Below are 20268 nucleotides of genomic sequence, written 5' to 3' on the forward strand. Positions count from 1 at the left end.
AGCAAGAAGAGACATCAGAATACATGATGTTAGAGTGGGAAGGAACCTTAGAATAGAGGAGAGGGTAGAGAGCTATGAGAAATCTTGCATCTTGGCTCTTGTAGCTGTATGAGGGCTAGCAGGTTGTCTAACCTCTCCAAGCCTTCATTGTCCTCATCTGTAAAATGGAGACAATAATAATTGCATCACCCTTCTCCTAGGTGTTAGAGATGGGAAATATGGAATAGAGAATACAGAATGTCAGAACTGGAAGAGATCCATCTTGTCCAGGACATTCATAGTAGAGAAGAAATATGGCTCAGGGTGGGGAAGGGATGTGATTGCAGAGTAAGTTAGTGACGGAACCAAGGCTAGAACCCAGAAAGGTGAACATGGATGCAAATGAACAAGCTGGTTTAAGACAGTTCAGGGGAAGGTTTCCAAGGGGCAGGGACCCCAGCAGGAGCAGGTCTGCCATGAGGAAAGGCCACCCCTGACCTGGATGTCAGGCCAGAAGCACTAGGCCTGCCTAATCTGAGTCTGCCTTCCTCCGAAGGCAGAAAGACTGTTTGTTGGACTGGCTTTGGGAGTGCTGGGTTCTAGTTCTAGCTTTGCCACTGACCAGCTGCTGCTTTCATTATGACCTTCCCCTCCCTATGCCTGGAGAAGCCCAGAGCCTGAAAGAACAACAGGATTCTTGGGTCAGCCTTTTCTCATTTGTTCCTCCCAAAGTCTTAGCTTAAAGCCACTTGGTGCTGCCAGGCTTCCCTCCTACTCTGCCTTCCCTCCCTTGGGCTTGTCCTAAAAAAGAGGTCTCTCACCCTGCCTCCCGTTCTCCCAACATACTCTGCCAAGCCCTGATTCCATCCCTCAGGCTATCATGTCTCCCTGCAACCCCCAGTCCTACCCTAGGGGAAAAGCCAAGCATATAAAATGTCTATTCAAAAAAATAATTTATCAAAGGTCATATATATATATGCATAGACACATTATGTACATCAACCTTCCCTGGGTTGAAGGGAAGGGAGGGAGAGAGAGAAGGAGAGGGAAGGCCTTAGAGGGTCCTTCCAGGGATAACTTCAGGTGAAAAGGACCTGGGGCTGTCTCCCAATGATTCTGGACTCTGATAAAAAGAAAACAATCAAGGCACAACTGTTTCGAATAGGCAGCCATCCAAGGTTGACCATTCCTGCCCTTCTTAGGGGAAGGCCACGTTCCAGAGAGAGTTCCAGGGCAGAGTCAAATTCTTGAGATCAGAAACAGAGCCCAAGCCCAGGGCATTCACAGTCATATCCCTGCTGTCTCAGTTCTTAGCTGGTGGGGTTCACCTTATGTCCTTACGTTGTGGTAAGTGAAGGGGCTAGGGCTCAGGCCCCCGGGGGCCAGGGGTTCATGGGTGAAAACAGAGTCATTGGAAGAGCAGGTGCTGCTGGTGTCCTCGGCGGCTGGGGAGTACTGCTCGAAGGGCATCGAGAGGTCCAGGTACTGTGACAGCAAGAAACCAGCAATGGGGGAGAAAGGAGAAGCAAAGCCTAGTTAGACTGGCCTAAGAGGCTCCACCCCAGGTCTGCCATGTTTGGCCTTGGGGGCCAACCCCAGGCCTGCCATCTCTGGCTAGAGAAGGTCCACCCACTGCCTGCCATCTTTGGCTACTAAGGCTCCACTCCAGGTCTGCCTTCTCTGGCCTTGGGGACCTAACCCCAGGCTTCTTCTGGGTCTGTCCTTTCCCTCTCTCTCCACCTCCCCTCAACTGGGCTCCTGATGGATCCCAGAGGGAGAGGCTAGGTTCCTTTCTTACTATGCCCATATTATCTGTCTGTCTTGAGTTGGACGTGCAGATAGAAGAGGGAGAAAATAATAAAAATAATAATTTCCATTTCTAAAGAACAAACTATCTTCCCTATAAGTCTTCTGAAATGCAAAGGCAATTATCCCTAGTTTATAGATGAGGAAACTGAGGTTTAAAAAGGTTAAGGGATAAACCCAAAGAAATTAGGTCACATATCTAGGAAGTAGTGGAAGTAGGGCTTGAAATGAGGTTGTTGGGGGTAGCTCAGTAGATTGAGAGCCAGGCCTAGAGATGGGAGGTCCTGGGTTCAAATCTGGCCTCAGATATTTTCTAGTTATATAACCATGAGGAAGTCACCCCATTGCCTAGCCCTTACTGCTTTTCTGCCCTGGAACCAATACAGAGTGTTGATTCTAAGATAGAAAGTAAGGGTGCAAAAAAAAAAAAAAAAAAAAAGAAATAGGGTTGCCTAGCTCTAAGACTAACATGCTTTCCACTCTATTTCCAATCTCTTGATGGAGGCCTAGGGAAGGTGGTGGGGTTTTTGTGGGGAGTGGGGGTGTGGAGAGGGAGTCGGAGGAGGTAAGATAGGAGGATGAGTGCCCACCAGGAACATACCTCCTCAGAGATGGCAGTCAAGAGTTTGTTCAGGGCTTCAACCAGCTGCTTGAAGGTAGGTCTTTGGGAGGGTACAGCATGCCAGCACTCACGCATCAACATGTACCTGGGACAGATAAAATCAAGGGAAGGGGTCAAGAGCCTGGAGGGGAGGAAGAAACTGTGGGCTAAGAGGTAAAGAGAAATAAGAATGGAGGTTCTGAGCAACAGGGGAGTGGGAAAGGGAGAGGGGATAAAAGGGAGGAAATGGGGAATCAGGATAAGAAGGGAGGCTCACAGCTCTGGGGGGCAGTGGGAAGGCCGGTCCATACGATGTCCTTCTTTCAGCAGTGAGAAGAGCTCTTCTACGGGGATGCCAGGGTAAGGGGAGCCACCCAGGGTGAAGATCTCCCACAGCAGGATTCCAAAGGACCACCTGGAGAAAGAGAGTGTGGGCAGAATTTGGAGTTAGCCTGGACCATGATGGAGTCTCCTCCATCTCCCCAGCCTATACCCAAGATCCAGGGGAAACTATCAGTGACTTCATATTAGGAGGACTTCATATTAGGAGGTACAGATAGAGACTGGGATCAGCGGAGAAGAGGAATGGTGGGGTTGGAAACTGGGAATCCTATGTCTGAAAATAGGACCTCCAGGTATAAAGATCCTAGGTAGACATTAGTTGGCACATAGTATTCCTTTAATCAATAACTGACAACTCGTTAACTGAAACATAGTACAGTGATAGAATATTAAATCCAAAAGGGTATTAAGTATTGCTCTAGTCTAACCTTTTCACATTATAGGGGAGGAAACTGAGGTACAAGGAAGGCACAAGGAAATAGAAGGGAAATGACATGCCAGAGCCATTGCAGCAGAGTCAAGATTAGAACTCAGCACTCCTGACCCCTTCCCCTGCCGCTCCCTCCCCTTCCTCCCCCCCGCAAAGGGAAAACATATTCATTCAGGGTCTCCAAAGTGCCTTGGGGCTCCCTGAACTTACACATCACTCTGGTGAGTGTAGACTCGGTCAAATAGGGCTTCAGGTGCCATCCACTTGACAGGCAGGCGGCCCTGCAGTAGGGAACAGAACAGGACTCTTAATGGTCTAGATCCCTGGCTGAGCAGGGAGAGATGCAGGGGCTCTGTATTGGACCTCCAGCCCTCTCTACGGTGCTCTGAGCTCTCAGGAAGAGCCAGGAAAAATACATACTTTTGCACACATATGTGTATATGTGTGAGAGGGAGGGAGAGGGAGAGACAGAAAGAAAGAAGGGAAGGAAAGACAGAAGAGGGAGGGAGGGAAGGGGGAGAGAGAGAGGAGAGGGAGGGAGAGAAGAGGAAGGAAAAGAGGAAGAGAGACAGAGAGAAAAGAGGGAGGAGGTAGAGTGAAAAGTAGAGGGAGGGAGAGAAAAGGAATGAAAAGAGGGAGGAAGAGAGAGAGAAAAGTGAGAGCAAAGAGGAAGGAAAAGAGGAAGAGAGGTAGAAAAGGATGGGGTAGAAAGAGTAGAGGGTGGGAGAGAAAAGGAAGGAAGAGAGAAAAGATGGGGGAGAGAGGGGAGGAGGAAGAGAGAATCAGATAAAGAAAGAAGGGAGGAAGAGAAGAGGGAAGAGGAGAATTGGGGAGCTAGGTCACAGTAGGGAGCCCTGTGCTAACCCTTACAACATAACTAGAAGTGACTGTTGGAAGGAAGGAGAGCGGAGAACTGAGCAGAACCTCATTATGACAGGGTAGGGTTACTGTGGAGAGTGACGAGGCTCCCTGGGCATCTGTTAGTATTCCTCCGTTGTATGTCCTAGGGAATGTCTTGTGCACTGGGCTGTCTTATAAACTCAGATATTGCTGTCCCAAAGGTAGGGGCTCCTAATCTTTTCTCTTATTTTCTCTGTAGGGTCTGAATCAGAGGTGGTGAGAGAATCTCGCACTCAGTATTCATGGGATCACAACACAGATGGCTGCTTTCTTGCTCACCTGCCTCTATTTTTACCCTTTACCCACGTATCTTTGTGACCTCTCCCCTGCCCTGTCCCATCCTTTGGGCAGGCCTCCCTGCCTTACTCACATTACTGGTTTTCTTGTAGTAGTCGATATCATGAACACCCCTGGCCAGGCCAAAGTCTGCAATCTTCATCACATTGTCCTCAGTGACCAACACGTTCCGGGCAGCCAGGTCCCTGTGTATACACTGGGATGGAGGCAGCAAGGGAAAAGTCTCAGTTCAGTGACCTGCTCCCCCTAATTCCCAGACCTCTCACTACAAAGGAAGGAGTAATTTCCTTAGCCTGAAGTGTACTGTCCACCCCGGCCCCTCCTCACTTCATCATAGCCTGAATGTCCTCTTCCAGATATGGAAATATCTGCCACGGCTTTCTACTCCAGGTGAGTGGTATGAGTAGAGAGTGCTCACTCTCTTTCTCAGAGTCAAGGACATGGACACTTATGGTCCTTTAGGAGTGTGTTTAGCAGGGGAGGCAGCTAAGTGGCTCAATGGATTGACTGCCAGGTCTGGAGACAGGAAGTCTTGGGTTCGAATTTGACCTGACACTACCTAGCCATATGACCCCGGGCAAGTCACTTAACACTGTTTGCCTAGCCCTTGCCTTTCTGTCTTAGAGCTGTTCCGAAGACAGAAAGTGAGGATTTAAAAAAAAAGGTCCACCTGGGGAAACCCCAGAGACAGCTTACAGACACTGCAGTAGAAAGAGCTGTAGACTTAAAGAATTATAAAATGTAAAACCCTAAAGAGATCACAGAAGGTGGATTTGAGTCCACAACTTTTGACTCCAAATCCAGTGCTTTTTCTACTATACAACACTGTCTCCATGAAAATTGGACTGGAATCCCGGCTCCAGTCTTCACTAGCTGTACATTACCTCTCTAAGCATAGGCTTGTCTGTAATGGGAATAGTATATACAGCTGACCTCCTGACCTCATAGGACTTTGTGAGGGAAGTGATTTATAAGCCTTGAAAGGCTAGAGCAGTGATGGGCAAAGTATGGCCCACAGGCCAGATGTGGCCCCCTGAAATGCTCTATCCAGCTGCATGACATTATTCCTAATCTGACGAATACAATGAGTAGGATACAATACAATGAAACTTCGAAAGAGTTGCCTTAGAAACAGATGTGATCCTGGAAATTTCGTGGTCCTTGAACTAATTTTGAGGTCCCTGATCTAAACTTCCTGTGGACATTTAGGACTTTTTCAAAACTACATTTCCCATGATTCCTCTTGCGTAATGAGTGGGACAGGAAGTGTGATAACATAGACAGAGGTATAAAGACTCAGGACTTGATTGGTCCTCTCTCTTTTTCCTGCTGAAGTAGCTTGGTGGGCAGAGGTATGGCACAGCATTTGAATTAAATCTTAATAGGCACGTGGCTTCATTTTTCTAAATGGCTTTCAATAAACCCTTTGAAACCATGATGTTTTTAATTTTATCACTCTATATTAATTTTATTTGTTACACAGACTGAGAGATGAGCATTTCCTTCCCTTTGGCCCCCTCTTTAAAAAGTTTGCCCATCACTGGGCTAGAGAAATGAAAGCTAGTATTACTACTGAACCTGAAAAAGTCTGGGATGTCACCAGTGCAGGTGGTCCTTTCCCTGATACAGATCACGGCCCCCTCCAGACCTTAGCTTCCTGGGTTGCTCTGGCCTAGCCTCTGGGTTGCTTGGCACTAAGCTTGGCCTTAAGACAAGAAACATGTAGCCTGTCTCCTGACTCACACTCAAAGCCTTTCTGACTCTGCCGAAAGATAGTTATGTTGTAAGGGTCAGCACAGGGCTCCCCAGTTCTTCTCTTCCTCCTTTCTTTGTCTGATTCTTTCGCTTCCTCCCTCTTCTCTCCCAATCCAAGCTGGCACAGCTTTTACTTCCTCCATGCTTTGTTTAGGTGTCATAGGAGAAGGTTAGTGAAGGGTTATCTGTCAATGTTGTCAACATCATTATCACCCCCATCACCATTAACATCACCAGCAGCAGCAGCAGCAGCATCACCATCACCATCACTACCACCATCATCAGTATCATGAGCATCATCACCACCACCACCACTATTAACATCACCACCACCACAACCATCATCAGCATCATGAGCATCATCACCACCACCATCATAAGCATCATCAGCATCATCATCACCACCACCACCATCATCACTAGTGCATCTCCTGAGCTAGGACACTAGGATGGAGCCCATCTGCCCACCTGCCCTCACCTTCCGAGACTCCAGATATTCCATGCCACGGGCCACTTGGTAGGCACAAGAGACCAGGGCCTGGAATGACAGCTGTTCCTCGGGGGTCCTGGGTGTCTCCAAGGTATAGTCAGGGCTAGGCGGTCTTCTCGCCCGAAGGTATTCCCGGAGGTTGCCTTTGGCAGCAAATTCTACGATCACGTACAAAGGCCCTGAGATAGGAGAGGCAAGATCATGGAGTTGAGTTGGAAGTGACTTGAAATCCTCTAATCCAACCTTTCCCTTTTGAGGAAAGTGAGGCCCAAGGAGGGTAAATGACTTGTCTGGGATCACATAGCTGGGAAGGAGTCGCACTGAAATTCAAACCCAGGCCTTCTGATTCCAAATTCATGACCCCACAGGTTCTCTCTTCTCCCCACTTCCCCCAGGGCCCACCCTGCCCCCTGGTCCCACCTTCCTGAGTGCAGACACCCAGCAGGTTGATAATATTCTTGTGTCGGCCAATGAGCTTCATCATTTCCATCTCAGAGATCAGGTCTGCCAGATCTTTGTCAGAGGCATTGTCTGCAGTAGATGACATACAGGGAAGGAGGGGATGGAGTCAGGGCATAGAATGTGGGCACCATAAAAGTAGAGGGAGGGTGCCCCTCCTTCAGGGCCTAGCTTCAGAACCATCTCCTCCAGAAAGTCTTGATTCCCTGATTCCCCTCCCCATTCTTCCCCTTCCTTGATTCACCGAATTTGAAACTGGGCAGGAACTTTCTCAGAACATAAAACACAAGGTGTTGTTAGGTGCTGGAAGGTGATCCTTCCAAGTCATAAGGTTAGATCATGTTACAGATGAGGAAATTAAGGCCCAGAGCACAGAAGGTGCTTGCTGAATTTCATGTAGATATTAAGTAGCAGAAACTGAACTTAAACCTGTATTCAATGCCAAACTCAGATCTCCTTCCCCTGATCCACAGTTGTCTCTCACTCAGGCCATTCTCTTTGCTCTCTCTTATGCACTCTAAACTCAGTGTACACCTCCTCTCCCTCCCCCTTACATCGGGCTGTGTGAGCTTCCTGAGGGCAGGATCAGTGTCCTAGCTGCACTCAGTAGGAATCTAATAAATGTTTGTTGCATTGTACTGAAGAGGAGCTGGGGAATAGAGCAGATGTGGTGGAAGACACTGAGGGTCACTAGGGAGACAGAAAAGATCCTTGCCCTGGGGCCATGCTCCTTACTCACCTTTGAGCATTTTGATGGCCACCGTGGCAGCCCCGTCTGGTTGTTGAGGGTCCATGCCATAGGCCTCCGCCCGCACCACCTGCCCAAAACAACCTTCACCAAGGGGCTTCCCTAGCACCAGCCTGGAGAGACAGAAACCAATGGCCTTATTTGGGGCACTGGTGTCACTTCACACCCTTGAGGAACAGAAGGCAGGATGCTTTGCTTTGGTTCTACACCCTTGCCTAGAAGTAGGAGACAGGGCCTTCCCTTCCCACTCAAGCCCTGCCCATTCCTCCCCATCACCCTTCATTCTCTTCCTGCCTTCTGCTCTCCTGATGAGTAGAAAAAAACATAAGACCCAAGGGCAGCTGACCCAAGAGATGGTTGGTGGCTGGGCCATCGGGGACCCGGAGAAAGCTCCTGTAGAACCCACCTATCCCGGGGAAACTCCCACTTGGCATCGAGTGGCAGGTCCAGCTCCACAAGGCCAGGGAGCATCGGGGTACAGCTGGAGGACAGGCGGCCACCCCGAACGAGGGAAGAACTCAGTTTCCCTGATGAGCCTGACTCCAGGGAGAACTGTCAGGGAGGAGAAATGCACAGGAAGGCCAATGAGGCCCCTGGGTCAGGCCAGGAGGTTCTCAGGGAGAGGCCCCAGGCAGGAGCACACAGGACTGGGGAGGAGGCCTGCCTTAGTAAAAGTCTGGGGGAGAGGAGGTGGCACCCACAGGGTGGGAAGGGGCAGGGAGCCAGTCACGTACCTGTCTGATGAGGGGGAAGCGTGAGAGCTTCTGCACAGCAAGGGGCTGGCGGGGCGGCCGGCTAGACAGCGTCTGCCCCCGGCACAGCCCAGCAATGACCAGGATCACGAGGACGGCCACGGAGCCCGACGTGTACATGATGATGTCTGTGGCCTTCACCTCGGAGGCGACGGCTTCCCACACCAGCCCCTCCTCTGTCCCGCGAGGGCCGGCATAGACGGACAGAGACGCCGGGTTAGTGTTTCAGGCGTGGGGCTGGTCATCTGTACACCACTGCCCTCCCCCAGCACACAGACACGTGCCCCCACCCCAGGAAACTTACAGACTGACCCCTATCCCACGCAAACACACGCCGATGCACTTGAGCAGCCTGGGACCTCCTGGGCCTACAAGCCGGTGCCACCCCCACCCCCCCACCCAGCGGCCAGGGCCTCACCAGGCAGCACCGTGAGCCAGGCCGATTGGTAGGAGAGCCCGATGGAGTTGCCGGCCAGGCAGGTGTATTCGCCCGCGTCCTCTGACGACACATTACGTAAGTACAAGACCTCTACCTCTGAGCTGTTGATATCAGCGGTCTGCAGGGCAAAGGAGACCAAAACAGAATCTGGCTATGCTTGCATGACATGTACGGTGCAATGGAAGGGGAAACAAGGACTGAGAAAAGCCGCCTCCTGAAGGTGACCTCAGAGCTGGATCTTTAGGGAAATCGGGAAGTGGGGGGAGAGCACCCCCCCCCACTGGCCTACCTTGAGCACCTGCACGAAGGGGAATCCGTCCGCCCCAAAGCTGCTCCCATTGACCTCGATGTGCTTTAGCCACTGGATGTGGGGCTGGGCGTCGCTGTAGACTTTGCACAGTAGCTCTACGTCGCTGCCAACCACAGCTGTGGTGTTGGCGGGCAGGCCGGCCTGCAGGATGGGCCGGTGGGGGGAGCGCTCTGCAGGGTGGGGAGCAGTGTCAGGGAGCCCCTGGCCCCATCCTTAGACCAGCAGAGGCTCCAAAATGCATAGCACCAGAAGGAACCCTAAAAGTCACCTTCCCATAACCCCTCACTTTACCGAAGAAGAATCTGAAGCCCAGACAAGGAAAGTGACTTACTTAGGTCATATAGCCAGAGAATAGTAGAGCCAGGATTGGAACTAGGACCTTTTGATTTCTAGCCCAATGTTCTTTCTTTTAAAAAAATCCTTACCCTTTGCCTAAAACAGTGATTCCCAAAGTGGGTGCTACCGCCCCCTGGTGGGTGCTGCAATGATCCAGGGGTGCGGTGATGGCCACAGGTACATTTATTTTTCCTATTAATTGCTATTAAAATAAAAAAAATTAATTTCCAGGGGTGCTAAGTAATATTTTTTCTGGAAAGGGGGTGGTAGGCCAAAAAAGTTTGGGAACCACTGGTCTAAAAGAGTTGACACTATTGGTTCTAAGGCAGAAGAGCAATAAGTACTAGGCAATTAGGGTTAAATGACTTGCCCAGGGTCACACAACTAGGAAGTGTTTTGAGGCCACATTTGAACCCAGGACCTCCCAACTCCAGACCTGGCTCTCTAACCACTGTGCTACCTAGATGCCCCATCAATATTCTTTGTACTCTTGGCCCACTTTGCCCCTTTCTACCTCCAATGGGACTGGCCCGTGGCATCTGCATCCCACCTTGCCTCTTTCCTAGAACCCTTGGCCATTGCTCACCTAGCACATCCAGGAGATAGTTGTATCGGAGACTCCCCAGGGCGTTCTCTATCACGCAGGTGTAAGTGCCACGGTCCGAGGGCACCACGCTTTCCATGACGAGACTCCAGTGCTGATGTCTGAGCTGGAGAGAGAATGGGTGGCCCCGGCAGACCTCATCAGGGAGAGGCCAGCAGCCAGGAAGCCTCATCCACACATGCCTGCAGGACCCTCTACATGCAGGTACACATGCAGTTGCACCCCAAACGTGTCTCTGCACAGATAGGGGTGCAGACACAGACACGTCCCTGCCATAGGCGACGCAGGGCAGTAGTGGGAGGGTGGCAGACACAGTCACACTTTCTCTAGTCCTTATATAGAGGCAGACCTGCCTCGTGTGGGTGATACCCTGTGTGGGGCCACACAGAAGGGATCACCGAGAGTGCACGCACAGCTTCTAGGCTGAGACACATCCCCGGTCCTCAGAAGGCCTGGACCAGGCCAGGCCATTGGCTCAGAGAGGCTACCACTGGAGGCCTATGAGAACTCTGAAAAGGATGCTGTGGATGGCCAGACACTTTGCCTCGTGCACAATCTTGCTGGCTAGGAGCTACCAAATGCAGTAGAGTGTAGCTGCTAAGGTTAGGGTTTTAGGGCCTGGCGCTACCTTGGGTAAATCACTTAATCTCCCTGGGTCTTAGTTTCCTCATCTGTAAAATGCTCTGCCCATGAGAAACAGCTAGGAGTAGCCTCTGGGCCCGGGTGTGAGGTCCAGAACTAGATTTACTGCTCTATCTCCCAGGTTCTCACCCGGATGCCCCCAATTCGGTGCTCTCCGTGGAAGTCTTCTCCGTTCTTCAGCCAGCGGATGGTGGGCATGGGGTTGCCCGCAGCCGGGCATCGGAACTTGACTGTGTTGCCTGCAGGGACTGCATGCAGTTTCTTCTCCATACGATGGGGATGTGTCCAGTAGGGGCCTAAGGGGAACAAAGCTCGGGTGGGCTGCTAGGACCATCTCAAGGGGAAAGGACATTTCCATCTCCAATGACCCAGGAATGCTGGAATGGGAAAGGGCCTTGGTACTCACCTGGTCCAACTTAAACCTGAAGAGAAGTTTCCTTTATGCTTGAAAGTAGTGAGTGATATGGCAGAATTTACCTGAAGACCTTCAGCGACAGGAACCTCTTTATGTACAAGCAGCCTGTTCTACTTGTGGGCAGCTCTGATGGTTAGCAAAGTTGTGTCTTCTTGGAGCTCAAACCTGCCTCCCTGCATCTTCACCCCACTGACTCGGATCTTCCCTCTGAGACTAAGGACACTAAGTCTAATTGCTCTTTTAGCGTGCCGAGCTTTCAGACACTTTGGACCAGGGAGAATTTCCCAAGTTTGTTCTACAGGCTTAACATGAAATCTCCAAGGGACCTCAAAGATCGTCCAGTCTCATCTGTTCCTAAACAGGAATTGCCTGGATAACACTCCCAATGAGTATATTTCCCAATGTGAAGCTAAAATTCTGCCTCTCAAGAACTTCCCCAGTTATAGAGTTCTACTTCATGAGGCCAAACAATGAATCTAATTCATCTCTTCTCCGAGGGATAGCCCTCCAGCTTCCTGAAGCCAGCTACCAGGTCCTTTCCCAAGGCTTTTCTTACCTAAGCTGACCATCCTTCTGAATGCCATTCTCTTTTGTTATGGCCTCCCAATCTAGAAACCCCAGTTCTGATCTTGGAGAGCCTTCCCTGGTTCTATTTCTCAGTTTGAGTAGGGTAGAGGAATGAGTTACTGACCTTGTTGTGGATAAATGTGGCCCTTGGGAAGGTCCCTAGGGGAGCCATCACTGTCCTCATCATCATCCCCGGAGGCCAGAGAATCTGTTAGCCAAAGAGAAGTTGTAAATTTAGAGGTCAGGGATCAACCAGGCTAAAGGTAGAAGCCAAGGAAGGGGCACGACCCAGTTCTGTCCTGGACTTCTAGCCTTTCTGCTCCCATTGGTGCTTCCCTTTCCCTCACTTCATTCCCTTCTCTCTTACCTATGACAGAGATAGTGAGATTGTGCAGAACATGGCCAGAACCTCGAGACACACACAGGTACAGGCCAGCATCCTCATAGACTAGAGTGGCGATTTCCAGACGACCTCGCCAGGCTCGCACACGGCCTGATGGTGCCAGGCGAGTGCCTTCTTTATACCAGTGGCCACCTCGGTTGGCACGACCACAGCAGAGTCGTAGTGCCTGGCCCAATGCCAGGGTCAAGTGCTGTTCCAGCTCTTCTGGGCCTGGGGCCTGGCAGGGCTCTGTGAACAAACCACCAAGACAGAAGGAGAAATCAGGGCTTGTATTTGAGTCCTACTTTATTCCTCATTCAAGAGGTCTCCAACTTTGGAGATTTATTATCCTAAGAGAATAAAATGAACATATCCCTTCTTACATCTTTCCATGCCTCTTACTCAGGGACGCTTAGGGGAGTATGACTCACCCTACTTCTCCCATACCCAAGCACATTCGTCCCTAGGCTTCCCCTCTGTGCTCACCCAATCTGGGCCTATTTCTCTGGACACTCTCTTCTTTACCCCCCTCCCTCTCCAGCACTCTTATTCTGGACTTCATTCTTCAAGGTCCTCTCAGGTTGAGTCTCCTAGATCCATATACTCACTTAACATAGCCTGGGCCCACTCTTTCTGGGAATTAAAGCTATCCACTCTAGTGAATGAATTTATAGAAGTTCCTCATCCAGTCTCCCTAGCAAAAGTTTATTTGCTCCTTTCCCCATTGCTCTGGATCCTTACCAGCCATGCACCCTGCCTACTGCCACTCTCCTTGTCCAGGAGGAACACACACTTTAGATGCTTTCATGCTCAAAACCAAAGGTTTGTCCCAGGCTGCCATGCAGGATCCCATGCCAGCCCCAGCATGCATGTCTGGGGGGGTCCCACCACCTTGCAAGGCCCAGCCACTCAAACAAACCAGAGCTGGAAACTTACAAAGGGCCCTTGAAAGCTGGTGTCCTCCCAGGCAGCCCTGGGAGCTGGGGGCCTAGGCCCACCTCTGGCTTCCCCCAAGGACCAGCACCTATAATATATCAGAGGGGCATTTGGTCCACTTCCCTGGTTGCTACCCAGAAGCTTGTGGATGGGCAAAGTGTCAGAGCTGAAAGGGATCTCAGAATACAGAATGTTAGAACATAGAATGTTGGAGCAGAGACGGGTCTGGGAACTTAGGATGTTAGAACTGGACAGGATCTTAGAGAAAAGAATTTTGCAGCTAGTTGCTGTCTTCAAATACCAAATGTCAGAGCTGGAAGTCTTAAAAGAGAATGTTAGAACTAAAAGAGACTTTAAAGGCCATTTAATCCAACCTCCTCCTCTGACATAAATGAATTAAGGGTCAGAGAGAAGGAAGTGATTTGGACAAAGTCATAGAGCTTATTAGTAGCATAGCCAGAACTTGAATCTTGCTTCTAAAACTTTGAGCCCTGTGGTTTCCCCAGGAAACTCCCCCTTGGATCTGCCCTCCCTTTGGCACACTTCCCCTAGTGTTTACTCCCTTCCTCCCCAAGTGCCTTACCTTGTTCCACCTCTTCAGAGGTAAAGGCATGAATGGCCAGGAATCCAGCTGCCGCCAAGAGAGCCCCCAACACTGATGCCAGTGGCTGCATCTTCCAGTCCTGAGTCCCCTCAGTTGAGGCCCCTGGCCAGAGCGGTCACTTCCCTGGAGAAACCGGAGGGAAGAAGGGTGAGCTTGGCATGGGGAAACAGAGAGCCTGGTCATAGACTAGAAGGTATATGTGGGAACTGATGTACAGATAATCGATTTCCTCTAGATACCCCCAAAGGACATTCAGCATAAGTCTCAGTGCACAGTGGGTATTCAGTGTGCACTCACAGTTGACCAAAGAAACCAAAATGATGGAACCACAACCCTTACACCAGAGAATCTCTGAGCTAGAGGGGACCTCGAAGGTCAGTGCATTCCACATCCTATCTCAGTGCCTGAGGAACACACCAGCACCTAGAATAGGTACATGCTGCCTGAGCATGCACAGGTCTGGTGATAGGGAGGGAGCTCACTCCCTACCAAGGCAGCCAGGTCCTCTTCTGGGGAGTTCTTTCTCTAAAGCTAAAAATCTGCCTCAAGGAATTCTCTGTGCCTGTGGTAAACTAGTTAGGTCCACTGATCTACCAGGCAGAACAAATTAATCTCCTTTCTAAGTATAGCCCCTCCAAATACAGGAAGGCCAAGGCCATCATGCCTAATTTTTCTTTCAGCTAAGCATCTCTAGTTCCTTCATGGGAACCTCCTGTGAGGTGTTTTTTTGGGCCCTTTACCATAATGGTCAACAAGTGCTCCAGTTTGCCAATATTCCTCTCAAGGGGATAGCTGGGTAGTTCAGGAGAGCCAGGCCTAGAGATGGGTTCAAAATTGGCCTCAGACACTTCCTAGCTGGGTGACCCTGGGCAAGTCACTTGACCCCCATTGCCTATCCCTTACTGCTCTTCTGACTTGGAGCCAATACACAGTATTGATTCTAAGACAGAAGGTAAGGGTGAAAAACACACACACACACACACACACACACACACACACACACACACACACACATTCTTCTTAAAACAGAATGTTTAGAGCCACAAATCTGAATTCAGGGACTTAACCACCTGCCTCATTCAACTGGATAATCTGATTCTATTAACATACTCTAAAACTCTTATGGGTTTCTTTGGTCTCTGGATCATGCCAGCGATGGACTGCTATTGAGATTGTGGTGGGTACCTTTACACACAAAGTGCACTGGTTCCTCTTAAGGTTCATCCTCCTCGAGATACCCTCCTGCCTCCCTGAAGTTTTCCTATCCCTCTCAGGTGCCTGCACACTCTCAAATTGGATCCACTGCCTGCCTGCTCACCCTTGGGCTCTCTGTCCCGGCATTCTGGCCAAGAAGGAGCAGTTGCATGGACAATTTGCTCCCTCTGCTTCCCCCAAGGCTTCCTGCAGAACTATCCATATGCCCTGCTGAGCAGACAGGGGCTGGAACCCTTTTCAGGGCCCCCAACATATCCTGACCCCAAGTCAAGGCTCATCAATCCTTCCTCCATGGAGAGCAGCTGAAGTCTAGTCCCTTTCAGACAAATCTGCATAGAAATTTACATGGATCCTTCAATACCACAGTATGGGTCCTCCCTCCTCCTCCTCCAAGCATCCCAGCCCCCTTCCCTCTCCTCAGGAGAGGGCTGCAAGAACTGCCCTGGCCAATCATTTATTGGTTCATTCTAGGGGCCTTTATTAAGCAGTTATGAGCCAGGCGCTAGGGCTAGGCAGAGTCCCCCCCAAACAAAGATAAAAACAGAACAGTGGGGGGGAAGGGGGATAGGAGCTTACATTTTAATGGAGTTGGGGACAAACAATGGGGTACATAAAGAAGCAAATAAGCATACATACAAATTAATATGGGAGAGGCCCTAACAAATGGAAAGACCTAGAAAAGTCAAAGAAATGCATCCTCTTGGAGTTGCCCTTGGGGGGATGAGCAGCTGGGCTAGTTCTCAGAAAAGACAAGTCTTTGCCAGAGCTAGAAAAGAAACTTTTGGATTTAAAGCCAGAGGATCCTGGTTCAGATCCTATCTGCTACTTACACTAGTGATAGGTGTGGCTTTCTCAGACAAGCTCCTTCCCCTCTCCAGCCCTCAGTTTCCTCATCGGTAAAACGAAAGGGGCCTGTCTCCTTAGTCTTGTCCCTTGGTCTTTTCCAGCTGTAAATCTCATGATCCTCTCAGCTTGGCACAACTTGCAATTGACTGGCATGGCCTTTGAGGGCCAAGGTCATCCCGATCTTCTGATAAGGTATCAGAAAACTTTAGTGGAAAAGAGGATTTAGAACTGGAAAGGATCTTGGAGATCATTTAGTCCAACGCTTTCATTTTTAAAAGAACATTTTTTTTCCCCCAATTACATATAAAAATAGTTCTCAACATTTAAAAAAAGAATTTTGAGTCTGGAGTTCTCAACCTCCCTCCTTTACCTCCCTCAAATGGTAAGCAATCGGATGCAGATTTTATATGTACAATTGTGTAAAACATAAAAATAACATTTTATTGATATGTTGTTTTTAAATTGCCTATGTTTTCCTTTGTGTCCTTCCCTATCTCAGAACTATCCCATATAACAAGGAATTTGTTAAAAAAAAAAAGAGGAAAAGGAGGGAAAAAGTCAAATATGATCAGAACATTAAAAAAAAGTCATGATCTATGTAATATTCTCTACATGTGGATGCTTCTTTCCCCCATCTTTGCACAGGCATGGGGCCAGTTCCTTCATTTTACCAAGTGAGGAAACTGAGGCCCACAGAAATGAAGTGACATAGGCAAGGTTATATCAATTGTAAGTAGCAGAGACGGATTAAAAATCAGGACTTTTGACTGTATACACTCTGGGCTCTTTCCAGTGTATGTGGGTTTTGATTTAATCATGAAATCAGCCATTATAGGCCCTGGCTAGTTGGACTTTCTGCTGTAAAATGCATGTCCCTTCATAAGAAGTCATGTTTTTAAAAAAGCTCCTGCTTTTAGGTTCAACTGAAGCAAGATGATTGCTGATTTGGCCCGAGTGTCTTGCCTTAATGGCTGCTTATTTTGCTTCCCTACTATGAATTGTGGCACAGTGGAAAAAGTCTGACTGACACTTAAAGTTAGAAGATGGGTTAAAATCTCATCTTTTTCCACTTGGTAGCTATGTGACTTTAAACAAGTCGCTTTGCTTGTTTTTATATTCCTAACACTTAGCACAGTACTTGGCACATAGCTAGTGCTTAATAAATGTCTATTTATTTGACTTTCTATCTCTGATTCTCATTTTGTTCTTTGGTAAAATGTTAACCAGCCAACAAACATTTATTATTATTATCATCTTTAAACCTTTACCTTGTCTTAGAATTTATACTAAGTATTGGTTCCAAGGCAGAAGAGCGGTTAGGATTAGACAATGGTGGTTAAGTGACTTGCCTAGAGTCACAGCTAGGAAGTATTGAGGCCAAATTTGAACCCAGGACCTCTCAACTCCAGGATGTCTCTAACCATTGTGTCCCGATATCTCTTCTTTAATGGGATTTCCACTGACAAAATCCTATCAGCACCTGAAGTTGAATCCTTTGACAATGCCAAGGACTTTGGTGGCAAGAACTTTCCTTTCTTCTGTTCAGTAGCTGCAGCCCTAGCAACTGCAGAAGCACTTGCCAGGAAGGGTCTATGGCCACAAGTGTTGCTTCCCAGGTTGCTTTCGCTGTTCAGAACTAGGGAAGTGATGGTCTCTCTATCCTCTCCCCTGGTGAGACCACACCTGGAATGTTGTTCTGGGGACCACATTTTAGAAAGGAATCTGACAAGCTTGAGAATTTCCAGAGGAGCCTAGCTATTAAGGAAGAAAGGAAAGTAAGCATTTATTAAGTGCCTACCTTATACCAGGCACTATGCTAAGCGGTTTTACAAATATCATCTCAGGTGATCTCATTTAAGTAGACTGTGAGGGGACAGGGCAGCTAGGGTGGCACAGCATAGAGAGTGCTGGTCATGGAGTCAAGAAAACTCATCTCCCAGGAGTCCTGTGAGAGCTCCTCCAGGGATAAAATGTAAGGAGTTAAAGATTCAGAGGCCAGAGAGTCTACTTCCTGCTTGGGGAGGAGGTGGAAGAAAGGGAAAGGGAATCTGGGAAGACTTCCTAGAGGAGGCATTTGAGCTATTTCTTGAATGATGAGAATTTCACCAGTGGAGATATCAAGGCCATTTCTGGCAGAAGCAGCCCATGAAATAAGCGTGCATGCAGAGAGGCGGGAAGTGTTCAGAGGGAGGTACAGGGAATAGATCACTCTGGGGAACACAGGAGAGGCTGGAGCTCTCCCAAGGCAGAGGCTGGCCTTGAAATTGGCCTAGGAGGGAGATCCTGACTGCCTTCATTTTCAAGGGTAAAGGAGAGGCATTGCCTCCCACTCGGCCGAAGTGTCATCTGGGGCTTCAGTGAAGCAGGACAATGTGGGGTGGGGACGGGGGAGGGTACAGCAAAGTCAGGAGCCCACCAGTCTCAAAGGAGGGTGAGAGGGAAGGGGCCCTATGGCCAATAAGTACTAGCTCTGGTTTGCTCTTTGGACAGGGTGACAAAGGGCTTTGTGTGCTCTGGGTTCTGGTTACTGATTTACTCCCCCCTCCCCCTATCTCCACCAAGGCCACTCACCCAGCCCACTAGGGGCGCCCGGACCCAGACCCATCACTGTTCCCCAGCGTCCCGCCCCCCACCCCCCACCTGTTCCTCTAGGGTAGTTTGGGAACAGGAGTGTCCTAGATTTCCATAAGGACGAGCCTCCCTATTTCCCAATTCCGGAGCCCCTGGAGTGCTCCCCTACGGTGCTAATCCCCTAGGACATGGCGATGCCCGCCTCCGGCACCCCAGCGCTGGTCCCGAAGCCTCCTCTGCTAGAGTCTCCATCCATCCCTAAAGTTGCTCCCTGCCCCAGGCCTCACTGGGCTCGTCTTCTGAGCCGCCGAAACGCTGGCTCCCCTGTACCAGGAGTCCTGAGCTCCCCAGCCCGGCCCGCCCAGGCCCCTCACCTCCGTGGCTCTCCGCCGCAGCTCCCGCAGACTAGTCCCCCCTGGAGTCTCTCTGCAGGGCACCCGGGGCGGTGGCTCCCATTAGCTGCGGGGAGCAGGGCTATCGCTCCCTGCCACTCTCCGGCTCCGGCTCGGCTCCACAGTCAGGGGTGCTGCGTGCAGGGGGCCAGGACCGCCCCGCCCCGCCCCAGCCGCTGGGTCCCCCCGGCTTAGGCTCTAAGGACGCCTGGCCCCGGTCACTGGGTCACTGCCCGGTGCGGTCCGCCCACAAGCTGCGGAGCCAACAGCTGCCGGTAGGGAAGACCCAGCGAGAGGCAGGGGGCGGTGGGCGGGGGGGAATCCCAGCGTGGACCCCTCCTCTCTCCTCCTTCCAGCCTTGCCCCGCCCCGCCCGCTTCCCTGCCCTCTCATCTTCCCCTCCTCTCCCCCTCTCATCCCCTTCCCCTCTTGAAGTCCTGGCTCTGGCACTAAATAGCTCCGGGACCAGGGGCAAGTCACTTTTCTACTCTCTGGCTCTCAGGCCCCCCGCCCCGCCCCCCAGAGAAATGAAGAGGTTGTTTGGGCTAGATAACATCTAAGGCCGCTCCCAGCTCTGACACAGGGCTGTTCCGGGGCCAGCCTGGTTTTGCATTTAGGCTTAGCTTGAGCTGTAGCGGTGAGAGGGTTAATGAAGGGGCGGTGTGGGGGGGGGTGTCGGCAGGTGGCCCGTAGGGGGGTAACCTGCAAAGTCCTCCCCCCAGACTTCGAACCACCGGGCTACTGGTCCGACAGTGGTGGGGGAGGGGATCCTGACGACCCCCCCCCCCCCGTGGGTCCCAGCTCGCCCCACGTCCCTGCTGGGGCGGACTCCCTAATTCCTAGAGAAGTTGCATTCCTAATCAAGGCCACCCCATTATTTCCTTCTCTCCCGAGTAAAGGTTTCCCATCAGCTCTCCAGGAGCCCGAATCCAAATTCGGCAAACATTTATTAGTTGCCCATTGTGTGCCCTGGGATAGGTTTAAGGAGATAGGTTTAGATAAGATCCAGTCAGGTTCCAGCCTTTACCAACAAATCTTTGAAGAGCACTTGTTACAGGACCCTGGCGGGGAAATGGAGCGGGGAAGACAGAGGAAACTCACATATAGAGTTGTGTGTGTGTGTGTGTGTGTGTGTGTGTGTGTGTGTGTGTGTGCTGGAATGTCAGGGCTGAGATATCGTCAACCAACTAATCCTTCACTTTGACAGCTGAGGAAACTGAGGCCCAGGAGGTAGACTGTTGACAACCAAGGCAAATGAGTAGCTATGTAAGGGTAGAGATGCCAACCCAATTCCACCAGTTGGACAGTGGCTGCAGTTCTCAAACTTTTATGTTCAAAATGAAAACTGTGGGGCAGCTAGGGTAGCCCAGTGGATAGAGTCCTTCTGGCTTGGGTTCCTATCTAGCCTTCTACATTTTCTAACTGTGACCCTGGGCAAGGCACTTGACCCC

General features: G+C 50.3%; 1 protein-coding gene across 1 annotated transcript; it reads right to left on the reverse strand.

The window, feature by feature from the left end:
- Nucleotides 1-929: 929 nt before the first annotated feature.
- On the reverse strand, nt 930-12311 carry FGFR4 (fibroblast growth factor receptor 4). Its single transcript, XM_044661629.1, has 16 exons — nt 12240-12311; nt 11997-12080; nt 11020-11186; nt 10231-10354; nt 9288-9478; nt 8978-9116; nt 8542-8735; nt 8214-8359; nt 7799-7920; nt 7021-7131; nt 6589-6779; nt 4429-4551; nt 3369-3439; nt 2664-2801; nt 2387-2492; nt 930-1464 (listed from the first exon to the last, which is right to left on the reverse strand). The coding sequence occupies exons 3-16, from the start codon at nt 11158-11160 to the stop codon at nt 1309-1311; spliced, it is 1953 nt and encodes a 650-aa protein (XP_044517564.1). The 5' UTR covers nt 11161-11186; nt 11997-12080; nt 12240-12311; the 3' UTR covers nt 930-1308.
- Nucleotides 12312-20268: the final 7957 nt, after the last annotated feature.

The sequence above is a fragment of the Gracilinanus agilis genome, chromosome 2, assembly GCF_016433145.1.
Source record: "Gracilinanus agilis isolate LMUSP501 chromosome 2, AgileGrace, whole genome shotgun sequence".
NCBI classification, from domain to species: domain Eukaryota; kingdom Metazoa; phylum Chordata; class Mammalia; order Didelphimorphia; family Didelphidae; genus Gracilinanus; species Gracilinanus agilis.

Bases quoted from the DNA above. Each gene is read 5' to 3' on its own strand.
- FGFR4 (XM_044661629.1), bottom strand. From the start codon at position 11,160: ATGGAGAAGAAACTGCATGCAGTCCCTGCAGGCAACACAGTCAAGTTC. The intron at 4,552-6,588 runs GTGAGGGCAGGT...CCTCCATCCCAG, and splicing joins AATATCTGGAGTCTCGGAAG to TGTATACACAGGGACCTGGC. The intron at 3,440-4,428 runs GTGAGTAAGGCA...TCCCTACTGCAG, and splicing joins ACTACAAGAAAACCAGTAAT to GGCCGCCTGCCTGTCAAGTG.